At 40.0% G+C, this 17,739-nt stretch overlaps 2 protein-coding genes across 10 annotated transcripts; both read left to right on the forward strand.

Annotated features, from left to right (window-relative positions):
• Positions 1–138: 138 nt before the first annotated feature.
• On the forward strand, positions 139–12,524 carry LOC115562028 (bridge-like lipid transfer protein family member 3B). Of its 9 annotated transcripts, none has more exons than XM_030382735.2 (18): positions 139–669; positions 2,621–2,822; positions 2,890–3,477; positions 3,536–4,268; positions 4,945–4,974; positions 5,205–5,297; positions 5,363–6,456; positions 6,522–6,681; positions 7,323–7,479; positions 7,540–8,085; positions 8,164–8,278; positions 8,873–8,893; positions 9,925–10,067; positions 10,142–10,265; positions 10,320–10,467; positions 10,528–10,702; positions 10,764–10,881; positions 11,218–12,524. In XM_030382735.2, exons 1-18 carry the CDS (start codon positions 626–628, stop codon positions 11,266–11,268), a joined length of 4,542 nt encoding a protein of 1,513 aa, XP_030238595.1. In that variant the 5' UTR covers positions 139–625; the 3' UTR covers positions 11,269–12,524. The 9 variants fall into 9 exon arrangements, with proteins under 9 accessions (XP_030238595.1, XP_030238596.1, XP_089114815.1 ...); XM_030382736.2 differs by having other exon boundaries at positions 7,338–7,479; XM_089258689.1 differs by having other exon boundaries at positions 6,522–6,603.
• A 90-nt stretch (positions 12,525–12,614) lies between these two features.
• Positions 12,615–15,051, forward strand: LOC115562031 (uncharacterized). The gene is made up of 6 exons (XM_089258691.1): positions 12,615–12,959; positions 13,018–13,242; positions 13,344–13,736; positions 13,880–14,403; positions 14,458–14,605; positions 14,688–15,051. Exons 1-4 carry the CDS (start codon positions 12,795–12,797, stop codon positions 14,396–14,398), a joined length of 1,302 nt encoding a protein of 433 aa, XP_089114817.1. The 5' UTR covers positions 12,615–12,794; the 3' UTR covers positions 14,399–14,403; positions 14,458–14,605; positions 14,688–15,051.
• Positions 15,052–17,739: the final 2,688 nt, after the last annotated feature.

Genomic DNA, 17,739 nt, shown 5'->3' on the forward strand with positions numbered 1-17,739 from the left:
TGTTTGAGACTAAACAGCACAGAGTAATCGATGCTATCGATATATAAATATAATATAGAGAAGAGAGTATGTTGTAACTGCTATTTCTGGTTATATATATATTCGTATATCGTATTCATCCCTAAATTTGCACGGGTTCTCTCTCTCCATCGAAGATTGTAAATAAGGCAGCAACAGTTAAATTCCCAGTCACAGAGAACAAGTCACAGGTACATAGGCTGTGCGCATCTCTAGTCAACAGTATCTCTCTGCGTCGGGTGCACGCAAAAAAAGGTTCGCGATAAGACTTGTTAATTATAAAAATAATATTCTCAAAATAATGACTAATTCGCGCGTAGTCTAAATTCACCAATGCCGAAAACTCTTGTGTATGCGTAACGCCCGGTAACGGCTTGCAACGAAGCCATTGCGCCAATAGGGAATACCAATTCCAATACAAAGCAAAAAGTACAAGTTCTCACTTTGTGCCTCTATAGTATAACGAAAGAATGTGTTAAGTGTGCATTAAATAGCTGCGAGATTTATTGAAAGCGTTATCATTGGCTGCTGCTGCTGCTGCTGCTGGCTGAGTGCATTCGATCTGTTAATCGCATCTCGCCCGCCGCCTCTCCGCTGACGTCACAAAATGGTCTCGTTGATAAAAAACCAATTGCTCAAGCATTTGTCCATGTAAGTGTCATCATAAACGAGTTAGCATGAAATTGAATTATAAACTCTATGCTAATTATGGCCTTGCAATGGTTGGTCGCTTGCTCGGTTGCTCCGGCGCCAGTTGCTGTGGGAAATTAAATTGATTTTTCCAAGTTCTGCTGCTGCTGCTGCTGTTGCTGTGTTTTAGTTGCTGTTCTTGTTGTTGCTTTAATGTCGTTTTCCCTGCGTGTATTGGTCTGCCGTTCTGCTGAGTGTGTGTGTGTGTGTAGATTTTTGCAGCCTCTCAGCACATGCACAAGGGGACGCTTGTTAATCGGCTGCCCCCTCTGCCTTCTAAGAGTAACAAGTGAATGACTGCGTTTCCCAGTCTCTCTCTCTCTCTCCCGCATCTCCACTTCGTGCTCACAGCTGTTATCAACAAATATAAGCTTTTAATTAATAAACATTTTTAACTCACTCCCCGTATAGGCAGGCGATTCAATATGTTTATGTGTGAGCATATTGCAAATATATTTCTGTATATATGTATGTATATATTTGAAATAAATATGTTATAAATATTGTCAGCTTGGTAAATAAGAGTTATACAGTAGCGAAAATTTCATTGATTTTTAGATGGAAATCATTGTTTAGTTATCATTGGAATATGCATGTAAAAGTTTACAATGTAAAAAATGCTAGACCTTATCAGTTATGTAGTTTGTTTTAATGATAAGGTTTGTAGATTAAGGGCGTCTTAGAGCCCTCTTCCAGCTTCTCATTTACATATAACCTATTCGGATTTCTCTTTCTGTTCATTCTATCTTATAAATACTTACACTATATAAAGATATATACATATACATATGCCTGTCTAAATCAACATTTACTTATTTCTGAGTGTGTGTATTCACGCGATAAAAGGCTCACTTTCGTTTTCGCCCTGGTGGCTCAGTTTATTGTTGTCCTAAAACTTATTTTACTTTTTTATTTACACACAATTAAGCTGCAAACAAACTAACTTTATGGTGGGACTTAAATGTTAATGCAATGCAAACTTGTTGCCTTTTATCTCTTATCTCCCTCACATATCATCCCCGCCCCCGCCCATTTGACAAAAATATAAGCAGCAGCTCCTTTAAGTAAAAAGTTTCTGCTGTACCTCAAATAAACTTTTCAGCATTACAAACTTTTAAGCTGGCACTTTCAAAGCATTTCATTGGAATACTTGAGTAAATATATATTACTTATAAATAGATAATAAATACATGGGTATTAACTTAAGGAGCAGCTTATAAAATTTGACTGAAATTAGTTGTGGCATTCAACGGCGCTTAATTTAAAATTAACGACATTCAAATCCAAAAGAGAGAGAGAGAGAGAGAGAGAGAGAGAGAGAGAGAGAGAGAGAGAGAGAGAGAGAGAGAGAGAGAGAGAGAGAGAGAGAGAGAGAGAGAGAGAGAAATAGATATCGTTGCTAAGTAACTTGGCTGATATAAAAGTATATATAGTAAATAACTTTTTATGCAATCTTATCTGATTGCTTTCCATATAACACCAAGAGTTTATCAATCATTCTGCTGGCATATCTATTAAATAACAGCTAATACATATCTATAGCTCATGAGAAATTAGGAATATTTAAGACATACAGTTGAGTTCAAGAATATAGTATGAATAAAATCCAACTTTTTACAATTTTACAATCAATTTAAAGTGTTAAAACATAAATTTGCATTTAAGTACTCTTTATTCATTTGATACTCAAACAGACATCTCCTTTGTTGAGCTTGAGCAGGCAAATCAGCGTCGATTCAATCAATATTTAGTTTTCAATTATGCATGCGAGGCATTTACTTGAAAGACGTTTACTTGAAATGGGTCAATTGATGGCAACCGACGGGTCACTGGCGCCACTTGTTGGTGACAGCTCTGATAACTGAAATAAACGGCTTTTAATATAGTCTATTACATTACCCCATTCTAATAGCTACACGAAGAACCTATCATCGGACAAAATCAATTTGAGCACATTTCGAGGCGAGGGTGAGCTCTACAATCTGGAATTGGATGAGCGCGTGCTGACAGAGCTGTTGGAGCTGCCCAGTTGGCTGCGCCTGACGTCAGCCTGGTGCAATCATGTCTCGTTTCGCATTAGCTGGACCAAGCTGAAAAGCGTGCCCATAACGCTGGTAAGTGCAGCATCTTTTCCATTTATTATCTAATATAGTTATGGTAATTGGATTCTGCTTTCCATAGACGCTGGACGAGGTACGCATCACCATCGAGACCTGCAACCCCATGACGCGCGATGCTGGCGCTACCGCCGCAGCGCTGCCACAAGTGCCTCAGGGTAAATACAGCTTCATACACAAGGTCGTCGACGGCATCACCATTGTGGTGAACACGGTCAATGTGAATTTTGTGAGCGCCGCCTTTACGGCCTCGGTGCAAATGTCGCGCATTCGCGTCGAGTCCAAGACGCCAAAGTGGGCCAATGCCGATTTGCGTCTGACACGGCTAAAGGATGGCCAGAAGGGCATTATACTGATCTTCAAAGAGCTCTCCTGGCAAACGGTGCGCATCGAGGCCAGTTCCACTCAGGATAAATCATTGACCCCGCTGCGTTTGCTCACAAACCATGCGCGCTGTCGCATCACGATACGCAAACGCTTGGCGGATTGCACGTTGCTGGCATCGCGTCTGGTCCTCATACTGGACGATCTGCTGTGGGTGCTGACCGATTCACAGCTGAAGGCAGCGCTGCATTTTGTTGACTCACTTTCCGGATTGATAAAGGCCGCCACGCATGCCACTCAGAAGACGAAAGCTGCGCGCAAGCTTCAGGTGAGTCGAACGTCCACTTAAGAGTATTCGAATTCAATTAACTTTCTCCTTTATTCAGACCCTGCCCGAATACCAGGCGCAGGTGGCGCAGCAGCAGAATCGTCTCTCGGAATCGGTGCATCTGACGACGGCACAGCGGACGTTCAATGCATTTGATGTGCGCGAGACCTCGTATCATTTCTTCAGTCAGCGCATCGATCTGCACTTGTGCGACGATGAGGGCGATGGGCGCTCGAGTTACCCGGAGCTGGACAAAGGTGGTGCTCTGCAGGTGTCTGTGACGGCGTTTCAGGTGGACTATTATCCCTATCATTTGGCCAAATCGGACCGCTCGCACTGGGCCAAGTACAAGGAGGCGTCGGTGGCACCGGCGCTCTGGCTCAAAGAATCGCTGAATGCATTCCGGGAGGCAGTGCTGAATCTTAGCCAGCCCAATAGACCGGCCACGCATGCACCGCTGGAACGCAGCGCGCCTGCTTCGCCCATTATGTTGAATGCATCGCTGCTGAATTCTCAATTCGCTAGCGCTGGTCCCGGCCCTGGTACTGGCACTGGCTCGAATGGCAGCAGCACGCCCACTGCAGCAGCGGCTGCCGGCAGCTCAAGCTCGGCCGGTGGCTCCGGCAATGCCTCGGCCAGCAGTCAATATACTCAGGCAGCCCAGCAGCGCAACACATTGGAGAACTTGGCCAAATTAATGAGCGCTTGTGTCATACTGCGAATCGAGGACTTTACACTCTATCGAGTCACTACGTCGGGCAAAAAGCAAATGCCCAAAGAGTTTGTCTCAGGTAAGAACTAATTGCAAGACTCTGAACACCTGCACAAAACACAAACAAATTGTAGACACTTCACACCTGATGTACAAAGTCGCTTAACAGAACTGTTAAAGTGTTGACATAATTACAGTAACAGTTCTTAGCAGTCCCAGACTAATGAGAAAATAACATTATTTTACGAAATACTCCTTTAGACAAGTTTTATTTTGGATTTAATTCATCTCTGGGCACTTATTTATTAATTATTTTTAACAAACTATCAAGCTATTATCATATAGTGATATAGTAAAGTAAAACAGTAAAAGTTCAGCTTTAACAGATTTTCCTGTAAACACAAAAAAGCAAATTTTGTAACAATGAAATATTCTCGTCAACGGTATATAGACGTACATCAGAGTTTATGCAATTGCATTACAGCATAAAATACACACATCCACAGACACGCCCACACACTCCCACACCTAACAGCCATACGTAACCACAGACACTCCCCTATTGCGCTTACACAGCATTTTCTTTTAAACTAATTTATCTTTCTCTTGTTCTCTCTGCTTGTTCCTTTTGTTACGTTACTTTTCACACAATTCACATGATTCTCATTTGCCGTCATGACATCTCATCTCATCTCATTGCGTCGTTTGCAAAACGCTTTTGTTGTTTGTTATTGTTGTTATTGTTGTTAATGTAGCACAACATAAGAGGAAAACCAAATCTTCAGGTGAATATCACGCAAGCATTGCGCCTTAAGACAGGGACCGAATTGAACAGATCGACACTGCATTAGCCTCTTCATTAACTCTAACTAAACTAAACGAAACTTTAGCAGTTGGGACAGTGTATGATCTTTTGATTGGGTCCCTTGAAAAACAGTTCGTGTGTATTATTTGTAATTTGAGTTGGAATAAACAAATGGTTCTAAGCTAAACTAACAAACACCTCTGTTTACAGGTGATAAGGATCGTTACTCGTTTCCCGCCGAGATGCCCATAGTGCATGCCGAGTACACGTATTTCTATTATCCCGGCGATTTTGTATTTCCGCGTGAGTGCTTGACTAAACTAAAATGATTTGTTTGAGTGCAATTAATGAGCATTGTTATTTTGCAGTGCCGCCTTCAAAGATGTTCGTGCACATTAATCCGCTGCAGGTGCACTTTGATCTGAGCTCGATATTGTGGCTGAATTCGTTTGGTTTGAATCTGCACGAGAGTTTGCTGCGCACCAGCGTCGGCTCCCAGACCACGCTGCAGCAACAGCCGCAGAGCACGCGCGGCTCCATTGCCTCCAATACCTCGTATGGCTCCAATGGCACACAGATGGCCGCTGCGCTGAGCTTGGAACAGGAGCCAAATCTGATGTACATGGATGTCAAGGTGGAGGCTATAATGCCGCGCGTGGTCATGGAAGCGGCGCTGGATGCGCCCAATCAAAAGGATCGCCCCAAGACGATGCTAATCCAGATTTCTCGCTTTGCCCTGACCAACATACGCGAGATGGGCAGCTCGCGTGCTGATTTGGCCCAGGCACTGCATTCCCTGCAGGAGGGCTCGCTGGTATTCGGCTCCGGCTTTCCCTCCGTCGAGGGTGACATGTGCATCGTCACGGATCGCATTCTGTCGCATGTGGCCGCCTCGGATGTTAGCATGATGTCGGCGCCGATGTCACCAACGCAGGCGCAGATGCCGCGATCCGCATCCACACAGTATCTATCGCGCTACGCAATGTGGTCGGAGCCCCGCGATGTTTGGTGCATAAAATTGGATCCCATTTGGGTGGACTTTCTTGGTGCCCGATCGCTAGGCCCGAATAAAGCCATACCGTTTGTGGATGCGGTGCCCATCACGCTCTGGCTGCACTCTGGAAGCGCCACACAGGCACAGGCACAGTTGGACGTGGGCAAATGTCAGAGCACAACCAGCTCACAGATGGAGAGCATGGGACTGACGCCATTGCCTACGCTGCCACCATTGCCGCGCAATCCCTTCCTGAGCGAAGAGGATGTGCGCGTTGTGCCGCCACCGGCTGAAGAGGCTGCCACGCCCGTCGAACGTTGCGCCGATATACATGCGATAGCTCACATATCGAACTTGGTCAGCTTGCAAATAGATCACTTTCAATTGCTGTTCCTGCTGCGTCTGGCTGAAGAGTTTAACGAAATGTCCACGTTCCTTAATCTCGATGCGGAGCGCATCTTGCAAAAGGTAGGTCAGCGGCCATTAAGAAGGAATAATTTATATTAAACTTGTATTTTTTCATTAATCTACAGCAAAACCAACAAAAGTCCATCATATTTGGATGTGTTGTGCCACAGATTGAGGTGACGCTGGTGATGCCATCGCCAACACCTGGTAAGGAATCGAGTGGTGGTGATGCTGAAAGTGTCTTACCCGATTCAGCTAGTTTGGGTGATGATTTACACATGAATAGTAAGAATTATATATCTTTTGTTGTCTCTCTTTCAAAAACTCTTTAGTTTTAAATCTATCGACTAAGCGCTAGCGTTAACCAAACTAACCACAGAACTGTCTCTGATCTGTTCGATCTCTAACATAATCACGAAACAAAGCATACTACTAACAAAATCTCACAAGTAGTTCTCACTGATTAGAGCTTCTTAATAAGTCTAACACACCGCCCCTCTCAAATCCCCATTTAGGAACTGTTTTCATTTGGTTTTCATTTGATTATTTGCATCTGATGCTGTACTTTTGCTTATCTATTCTTAAGAAACTCTTTAATTACCAAATTGTAGGATCTTACACGTAGGATTCCAAGTCACTTATTGTTAACCTTCAAATAATGGGCAAGTTTTTCTGAAGGCCTAATGGAACTTATTTTTCAAACATGAGAATTGTTTTTAGATCTTATCACAATTCGCTTTGTGGTAATGTGATAAATCATTTCTTATCGATAATAAATTCTATGCGGCTTGCTAGAATACTCAACCCATAAATAATCTCGCATGTTTTGTACTAAACTAACGCAACAGCTTATTAGTGACTAACTATCAATTATTGTAAAAGATAAACGATATGCTAAAACTCTCAGCACGATTTGTATAAACCAGTCACCGATTTCACAGGCGGCAACATAACGTGGCCCACGCCACCGCCGTTGGATCAACTGAAGAGCAATACGTTTGGCAGCGTCGAGACTCCATCGCCCGTAACCAATGATCCGCCCTTTGATAGTGGCATTCATATATCCAATCCAAATACACATGGGTTAGTTCTTATCCAATTGAAAGCTATTTGCCCTTGGTCTAATTTATTTTATATTTCTAGTTACAACGTACAAATTCAGAGCACCCCAACGTTGGCTTCCTCTACGCCAAGTCAGGGCTCACGGCCTGACACTGGCATCTCCATGCAATCGCAATCAATATCGTCTGCCTCGAAGAGCTTGAAGAGCACAGTGCGCCCTGGCACGGGTAGCGACGCTGTGCCTAGCATTACCAAGGAAATTAATTCCAGTCTTATGTCCATGAAGAAGGGCTTCTCTAGTTTCATGACTTCCATTGACTCGGCCATCAAGTCCGGAACGCCCAATGATGATGCCAGTGATACCTTTTCCGTACAGAGCGACATTAGCTCCGATTCGGAGAATTTCGCAATCGTAATGGGTGATGACAAGACAATGGACTGCATGGACGTTATGTTCCGACTCAATCCATTCACGAACGACAACAACATGAAGGCCTCTCCCGTCGAGGTGGCCAGCGAGGTTTACGAGGAGCCGAGCAGCTACAAGACAAACATGTCCTCCCCATCAGAGCCCTCAGAAGCTAGCACTTGGCGGCGACGGGATCTAGTCTCCATGGCCACCTTTAGGTTGCAATTGCATTCGAGTTGGTTTTTAATTCAGCGACTCATGCAATTCATTTCTGTTTTATTCTTATTTTAATGTAGATTAACCACAGTGGAGCTCATACGCCAGCAGGAGGGTCCCAAGTCCTCGGTGCGTTTGCAGGTGTCGGCTGTGTCCTGTGATGAATGCGGCGCAATACCCTGGGATGAGTTGCAGGTTCGTAAGATTTTGACCTTTAATTGTTTATCTATTTTGAACATTTTTTTTTTTATTATTATGTCTACACAATTCTTTTCTCTCTTTTATACGATTTGAGTTTTGTATATAAGCAAATCATTTCGTTGTGTTTTCAATTCTAAGATGATTTATTTCAAACTTTTGCTGAAACTTTATTAAATGTTTTTTGCCTAAACTTTCATAACGTTTTCTGCATGCTCCGATCAATCTCTACTGAATATCTAACAAAGTTTTTACGCTCAGAGAAACAATTGATTTCAATGATTATTTAGTAATACATTTTACTGTAAGATAAACTTCTCATATATAATCATTTTCTCATTATATTTTCTCTTTTCTCTAAAAACCGTATATATTTTCATAAAAAAAAAAAAAAACAAAAATCAAACAAAAATCGATCTCAATGTGTGCTAATTAAATACGAATATTGTGCTCAACGTTTAATTTACTCTATAAACAACAACGAACACTGTAAATTGAATTACGACAACAACATTTACATGACACATTTTCTAAAACAACAACTACAACTACTACAACAACAACCAACACTCTTCAACAACAACAAAACAGATCGCGCATCAAGCGAACAAGGTATAGAAAAAAGCTCAACTACAAAATTGAAATTCTCTATTAACAGCTAACTTGATTTGTTTATGATTTATGCCGCTTTTGTATATACTTATTAACAAATATTTAAATGCCCTTTTAATTTAATGTTTACATTTTTCAACAAGTTTTATTTGATATTTCTCTGTAGTTAACTTTTGGTGTTGGCTCCTGTTGCCAGCGCTGCTGCAGTTTGAAAGCGTTTTTGGCCACTAGTTACAGTAGTTAAATATTTATTAGTTATACTATACGAATAAGCGCTAGTTTGAACGGGTTATATGTTCTAACATATATATAAATATATATGCAATTACTCAACAAGTTAATATAAGGTCTGAAATAATGTAGGCAGCTTCTTTTGGTTGAAATTGTTTATTATTTAATACGAATGTTTTTTAAGCATGCCTGCTCATGCGCCCCGATGCCTATATCTGCAAGTCTTTGCAGGTACTTAACGATTTAAATAGTGCATAAATTACTGATTAATTAGTCAATTTTTACTTTGTAGTACCCAGTTTTAAGTTTTGTTTATATTTTTAAGTTCTCGTTGCGTTTTCTTTTGCGAATTGGCTTGGTCATAACTACACTTAGGTTTGCAGGCGTTCACATCTCAGCTGGGCGTATACGAAACAAAGATCACCATGAGAAACAACTAAAACAACAATAACAACACTAACTGGAAACGTACCTTTGGTTTAACAATTGGCGGTTTACCAAACTAAAGACCTAAACACTAAATAAACACGCTGCTTAGCCCTAATGACAACTACTAAAACTGAAATTAACTCTGCTTCTTAGTATAAACATAACATCAATCTGTCACCCACACACACTCACACCCACTCACACCCACTCACACCCACTTACACCCACATACGTTCACATCAGGCTGCATGTGCGTAAGTGCTTACTGCTTTGCATGTTTGTAGTGATTCTTATGCATGCGAGTTGAACTACTAATAAAGTATTATGCATGGTATGGGGGCACATTGATTCATTTTGCGGTTCACTTGCAGACAAAGTTTGGAGCACGCTGTAAGGCCTGGAATCTGGCGCCTTACAATCCAGAAGCGCCGCCCTGCATCAAACTGCGCCTCGAAGAGACTCTAAACATGCCCAAGAAAATTGATGGATTGATTGATCGCAAGCGCATACAAAGGTAGGTATTTGTGGTTCATAGATTGCAGATTAACAATGTCTCATTTGCTTTTATTTTATCTTTGATATTCACAGCTGGTTTACGCATCATGCCGAAATACACGTGAAGGACATTAATATGGACTTGTCCATGAGCACAGTGATTGGGCTAGCTGATCTGGCTGAGGACGAGATAATAACGCCGCCTATGCCCGTTTCGGTAAGCTTGTTGTTTTACCTAAAATGCCTATAACTCATTTGTTTAATATTTTAGATATACCTGGAAAACGTGCGAATCAATTTGTTGGAAGATCGTCCGCCTGTCAATATTACTTCGCCGGGTCCAGTGCCCATTAACTTGTGTATTGGACGCATGCACCTGGAGCGCGACAAAACTGGCCAGCTCAACATACAGCCCATAGGTGTGTTTATAACTAACTCGGCATAGCTAAGATTCGTGTACATATTTGCCATATTTGCAGATACAAACATCAGCGCTGACCAGCAGCAGACTTTAAACGGCGCCTTGCGTGGCACAGCACGCGAGCGCGATCGTGAGCTGCTCTCCATGCAACTGGTTATGCAGCAAATGAAGCTTGACAACGAGCAGATGCGTAAGCAGCTTGTCGATTCCAAGGTGAACACAGAGAACTACAGGTAAGTTTGACATTTCGCAGCGTTAAAGGAAATGTTAAATTCTATTCGAATATCCAAATAGGCAAAAGACCAGACAGGAAACGGATGTTCTGCGTTCATATTTGAAGGCAGCACAAGATGATATTAGCATATTGCTAGAAGAGAAGAAGGCCTTGTTAGATACCATACGCTCCATGCAGGTATATTTTCAATTGTCTTCGACAATGCCACATTGCACTGACACAAAGATCCACACTCACTTAACTGTCTATTTGTCTATCTGTACACGTCTAAATGTTGTTCGTACGTTTTTGTCGTTTTACACGTTATGTACTTGTTGTTTTGCGTGAGAAGTTGAAATACGTTAGCCTTAAGAATACCACAAATAATAATGCAAGGACTAAAGGTCAGTCACTAATAGCACGCATGAATCTTTCTAATGACACCTACACACAGATACACCTAACTATTCGATGCATGTATATCCCGTGTCATTCTTGAAGGTCCACGTCTAATTTATATCTTTCGTTTTGTAGATACAATTGACCTCATCGAATATGACCCGGAAGAATGATGGAAATAGGTAGCACAACTGCATGGACTGCATACAATGCTGCGGCGAGAACAATAATGCCTAGGCCTAGTATGCGATTTAGTCAATGCCAATGCCAAACAGAGACGTCCTCGAGTCATTTGTCGCTTTTATCATCGATACATTGCGTTGAGTTTAGCAGAAGACTGAGCCGTACTAAACACGGACACTATTCACGTTGCCGTTCGTCGTCATATACTTACGTACATAGTTCGACTATATACTATTATACTATTACTAACTGTACCATATATTTGTATTGGTTTTATATTTTTAAGCTGATGTTTGCTATCGTTCCAAAGAATGTTTTCCCTTTACAAAAAAGTATCTTGAAATCGATTTTATTGTTTTGATTTTACTTTTACTTTTGTATTATCATTGCTAGGTCTTCAAAAGCAGCAATTTTTAAATATATAGCACATTGTTAATTATTTTACAAGCGAGTAAATCAAATGAGTATATTGCTACCTGTGTAGGTAACCATGTAAATCAAAATTGATATTACATCAAACTAAAAAGAAGAAAAAAAAAACATTGTATATTCAACAGATATTGAGAACATATTGTTGTGATTCATGATCATATCAAAATACTAAATGCTAGTAACTATACGTATTATGTACGACTATTATTATGTATTTATGTATGCATTGCTGTTGTAATCCGTGTGCTAACTATCAAATTAATTGGCCAAACCTATTAACTCATAGTATTTGAGGACTACATAATTGTAGATCTCCCAAATCATAGATTTTTTTTCCAAATTCATTGCATTCCACAATTGATCGTCATTGTTTTTTGTTTATCTAGATAATACTATATATATACTTGCTCCCGCATACACACTATACTAATCAAAATGTTCTACTCTCAAATAAATCAAAAGTACCATAATGTTTAAAGATATAAAGAGAAACTCAAGTAAGCAACGCGTATACAAATTTTGAATTAATAGTTTTCATATTTCAAATTAACAAATCAAATATTTATACAATAGCGAATAGCATATAGCATATGTATAATATATATACATATATGAACATTTCGTTTGCTGCTTACGAATGTAAAAATGGAATAGTGTTTGTAATAAATTATTACATATACATATGTACTTGAAATATACTAGCGAGAGCAAAAAATTATTGATTGTTATACATACATTATATGAAGTTTTCATCTGTAGCTAGGCAAAACAATATTAATTAAATCAATTCCCATTATATAATAAATATATATATATATATATATATATATATATATATATATATATATGTATATATATGAAATCATACAGAAGTGAGTTTTATTGGATTTAAAATAATTTTAAAAACTATCGATTGTGAAAGTAATCGATAAAGAAAAGCTAATAGCACTAATAGCTTCTCTGGTTAGTGCTAATAGCTTTTCTATTTATTTCAATCAGCTCTGCCGAGGTTTAAATGTCACGTTTAGCAAGTCTGAGTTGTGTCATTACAAAAAATATTAAAAGAGCTTAAACTTCGCGAGAAATATATAGCCAAAATGGAGATTGAACAAATTGCTAGAACCGAGATAAATCGTTTGTGGAATCAGATTATCACACAAGCGGGTGTCCACAGATACAGCTCTGACGAATGGCAAAGAATTTACGAGGAACTCATGGAGTGGATGCTAGACGACTTTACCCCACACGTATCGATTTCAAATGTAAGTGCAGATTGCCGTAAATGAAGAATGATGTATATTTTGTGATCCGTATTTAAAGGTCGAAGCTGTGTTCCGAAAGGCTGATATGAATACCCCAATCAAAGCTCCGCCACTGAGGTCGGCGCTGGTGCAGCAGCCTGTTATTTCGGATTCCTTATCGGCTCTACGAATTCCACGCTTGAAGCCCGCCGATTATTCCATAGGGAGCGTGCAGTTGGACCAGATACCAGGCGATAGACCAAATAATTCAGTCTTTTGTGAGCCAGAGCCGCTTCCACGACAGGTTGGTATTTTTGTAGATGCCCTGCTCAGCCGGGATGTAATATTTGAATATTCTATTCTATACCATTTATACTATACTACTTACTGTATGAGTTTCTGTAGAAGCCTAGATTTATGGGTTATATGGAGCAAAAGCCACGCAATGACCAAGAAGACATAAGTCCGTGGCATCTTCAACAGCAGCAAAAGCAACTTGAATGCCAAGATTTAAATAGCCGAGCTGGAGGAATCGGTCAAGTCAAAAGGTCGCCCGAACGTTATCAACATCAACAACAATTTGAACAACAAGATCTACAAGCTGACAGTCAACAGCTAAACTTGGAAAAAGTTCCAAATCCGCAACTAACCGAACCGATACTTGAACAGGATAATCAGGAACAGGATTGTTCATTGCCAGACGAGTTACCGGCGGAACGGAAACGCTCCCGTGACACATCTCCGGACAGCCCATTGTCACCCATAAAAGAAATAGATGGTGTGATGGAATATATCCAAGTAATCGAACTGCTTATAATTATTTTTGAGCTTACTCATTAAGCAACATTTTGTATTTATTTAACAATTGTTTATTTTTATGTTGGGAGTCTATATGTAGGCTCTGTTTCAATATTTCAATATCTAACTTATTTATTTCATAGCAAAAAGAGGGCATTCAGTTTTTCTCCAACGAGGTCGACCGAAAGAAGGATTTGCTCTCAAAGCTCATGTCCGAAGAATTTAGTTTATGGACATCCGCCAGAACTTGCAATACGAAAACCGATGCAGTTGTCGATAAGGAAATGGAGAATAAGTTGATTGAAGATATCTTTCAGCTATATGATAAAAAGCGGAAGATGAATAAACCTTCGCCACCACAAACTCAAGTATCGCCCTATAATCCTGATGAGCACATCGATGTTTGGCTGCAAAATTTCCAAGCCGAGCAAGTACCACCCTTTGAAGTCAACACAACTGCCGTTACAGATTTCTTCAAACACTTACCGAAGCTACCGAAGCTATTTGATCAAAATGAAGAGATCAAATCTGTATCGGGGAATGTGTGTTTTTGTGAGCCAATGGAGGAAGATGAAGAGCCACCAAAACCTGAGCCACTCAAGAAGAAAGTGAAAAAGGATAAGAAAAAACAAAAAGGGAGTAAGTCTCAGGAACATGCCTGAGTCAAGTGAGTTCAAGTAAACCGTGAATCAGACAAACACTAATCTAATTTATTGTATAGGGTATTCAGAAGTCAATTACATACAAACTAAATCTGCTCATCGGGGCAGCCAACAAGCAGTTTACATTCAAATCCTTCTACTGGGAGCTCCATGTCAAGCAGTGCAGATGCTTGAATTTAAATTTCAGACGTTAACTTTAATCAACGGGTAAGCAGTGCAGCTGTTCAAAGAGTTAACAAATACAAATGCAAGTACACCCCCGATTCTCATTTCGCCGTCTGATTTATAGCACAAAAGATCGTTTGCGGCTAGAGGCAAACAAAACATGTAAAACACTTCACATAAATTGCATCAAAGGGACACTACAGCAACACCATCAACAACAACACCATCAACAACAACAACGACAGCAACGACAATATTAACAAAGCGTTTTAAACAAACGTTGTAGCCTGCAAACCAAAATTGAATTTGCGGTTTCGGCGTGTGGGCCAAGTTCCAGTTGTAGTTGGGCGGACAACTCGAACAAGTGCGTATCAGGTATCTATGCGAAGGGCCGTAACACGTAATACCCGATGAGACAATGCGGCAAATAACTGTAAATGAAGCTAAAATGTGGTCAGCAAATGCGGCAACCGCACAATAACAAAAACTGAAGGGGGAGTACTCTGGCGCATGGGTTTTCGACTAGAAGTTATCCTCTAATCAAGGCTGGAGATACTGCACGCTTCCAATTTTTCCACTAATATTCATATACAATGCAAACATAAATGTATGGAACACACACATAAAATTATACACTAAATTACACACAATAAATAATGCACAATAAACTATATATACTAGAAAAATCATGTTAGAATTGGACAGTCTAAAAATACATTTGATAAACGTCTATAAACCTGGGCGAATGATAAATGTTAAATGAAATTAGTGAGTATATAAAATCATCGGGGAATATCAAACCCAATATACTCCTATTGCATTTATTCACAAAGTATCCTATCCTAATAAATTCAACTCTAGTCTTTTCACTTCTATTCTTTGATTATTTATATCTCCTTCGAGGTCATACCACTATGTACAGGGCATTTAGCAACGAAACAAGCATTATTCTAAAATGAGCTGCCAGCCAGAGTTGAGTTTCCGCACATATTAAAAAAAGAAGCCAACACATACATATTATGCCTACCTCATATTTACATGCCTGGATTTGTCGAGACTCGCGGCGGTTGGCAGCCTGGCTGTGATGTGATATGGCATGCGGTTAGTTGTTGACCATGCGATGATGACTGACCGACTGACTGACTGACGTGACAAACTTTTAGCCACTGCCTGGCGGCGGCCGGTGAAAGTTCGTAGTCCAGGCAGTGGATCATCAGCTGGCCATGTTTAAATGTTTTAAACAGTCTTCACAGACGAAGCGTGCCAGCGACATGTACAACGTACGTTCAGCCAGCAGCAGCACTAACTGGAGCAGCACTAGCAGCAGGAGGTGCTGCAGTGGGGCAGGATATGCAATATGGTTTACACGGCACACAGTGGCAGGCCGTCAAGTTGCGGTTGCTGAATGTGTGTCTGTATGGCTGTGTGTGTGTGTGTGTGGGTGTGTGCTTCTCTGGTATCAGACATCAGACATGTTCGCAGCTGAGCTTTAAGCAAATGTTTAATTAATTAATATAATTATTTATTATGACGACTTTAAGCTGCTTTGGCAAAGCCATATTTCTACATTAAATAATTTAAATCAATGGTAAATATGAGATTAAAATTCTTGATTATGAATACATTATCATTTCATTTGCTGTATCATTTAACAGTTGCATTGAATTAAATATGACAGTAAAATTCAGAAAATTATTTGAATTATATTAAATTTAAATGCCTAGTCTAACAATTGCTTTGTAAATTGGAAATATGTACATATAGCAAAATAGAAGTTTCTCTATTTCCTTAAACAAATTTTATTGAAAATGGGAAATCAGGGTGTAATGATTCTGTTTAATATTTGTTTCAGGCAGAAGGAGGCGTGCGCACCTCATAAAGTATATATATAATCTTAATCAGCCTGGCTGTCTGTCCACATTCTTTTTCTTGAAGTATTTCCTCGCAATGTTTCTGCTAAGTATTCTTTCATTTCCTTTAAAAATTCATTCCAAGTATTTCTTCTATTTTCGTCGAAGCATTATAAGATTTCTCCCAACATTTGCTTTAAATATTCCCTTCAATTATTTCCTCCAAGTCTTAGTGAACGATCATTCAATATTTACACACACTTCCCTTCACTTAACTGCACTGCCCGACTGACCTCCAGCAGGCCTGGGTGACTGAAGAAATGCTGCTGCTGCTGCCCTTATATAGGGCGACTTTCACTCATTCACTTAGTGGCTCTCAAATGTCGAGCCCCACGACAGGTAGAGGTCGCTGTAGTCGACCAATGGGAAGGCTCTCTCCAGCTTCAATTACTCTTCGTTTCGCTTCGTTTTAACTAAATATGAATACCAAATGAGTACGGCTGCATACATATAGAGAACTTAAATGATCTGAAGTTCTCTTCTGTTCCTTGCTTTTGATAGGGCATCTTACGAGATCGACTACGGTCGATCAGTGTCGATTATAAGCTTTATTACTTGTTACCTATAAGCTTTATACATTTATTTTTAGACACTCATATATTTAAGTTCTTTCTTTTGCTTAATACAATTTATTTATATTGTTTATTTGTACATTATTTATGTTTATACATTATTATAATTTATTTATTACAGATTAGATTAAATATACATTTACAACTTAATAGTCTTTGGCTTTTTATATACATATAGTTTATATATATTTATATTTGATATATACTTATATATTTTCGAGTATTGCAATGGATGGTTTCTCTCTTTTTAAAAAAATGAATGCAATTATGACAATCAGCAGTGATCGACCAAGCATCATTATTAAATTTGACTTTATCAACGGCCATTACACACACACACACACACACACACACACACACACACAGTTAAACAAGGGCCACATTGTGATGAAGTTGGCCAAGTTTTAATACCCGTTGCTGGCCATGTTGCGCATATGTAATCCCATTAAAATCCAATAAGTTAAATTATTTCCATTATTATTATGTGAGCGCACTTTGTCGCCTGTCGGCTGTCCAAGCTCAACTTTGTGCGTCCAGCGTGTCCTGATGACTGCTCGAATGGGCGTTTATCTCGCATTGCTGGTCGGTCAGCTGCTCTGCTGCTCTGCTGCTCGGCAGCTCAGTCCGTGTGGCTTTTGTTGACCAGTCGGCGGCACTTTTGACCAATATCTGCAGCACTTCAAACTCATCCCGG

The sequence above is a fragment of the Drosophila navojoa genome, chromosome 3, assembly GCF_054131105.1.
Source record: "Drosophila navojoa isolate 15081-1374.11 chromosome 3, UAZ_NAV_1.0, whole genome shotgun sequence".
Lineage (NCBI taxonomy): Eukaryota > Metazoa > Arthropoda > Insecta > Diptera > Drosophilidae > Drosophila > Drosophila navojoa.

What these genes read in the sequence shown, in the direction of transcription:
- LOC115562028 (XM_030382735.2), top strand. Translation starts at nt 626, where the DNA reads ATGGTCTCGTTGATAAAAAACCAATTGCTCAAGCATTTGTCCAT. An exon ending in GAGGAAAACCAAATCTTCAG is followed by an intron (nt 4,975 to 5,204) that starts GTGAATATCACG and finishes CTCTGTTTACAG; the next exon opens with GTGATAAGGATCGTTACTCG. An exon ending in CGGCGATTTTGTATTTCCGC is followed by an intron (nt 5,298 to 5,362) that starts GTGAGTGCTTGA and finishes GTTATTTTGCAG; the next exon opens with TGCCGCCTTCAAAGATGTTC.
- LOC115562031 (XM_089258691.1), top strand. Translation starts at nt 12,795, where the DNA reads ATGGAGATTGAACAAATTGCTAGAACCGAGATAAATCGTTTGTGGAAT. An exon ending in CAGAGCCGCTTCCACGACAG is followed by an intron (nt 13,243 to 13,343) that starts GTTGGTATTTTT and finishes GAGTTTCTGTAG; the next exon opens with AAGCCTAGATTTATGGGTTA. An exon ending in GTGTGATGGAATATATCCAA is followed by an intron (nt 13,737 to 13,879) that starts GTAATCGAACTG and finishes TTTATTTCATAG; the next exon opens with CAAAAAGAGGGCATTCAGTT.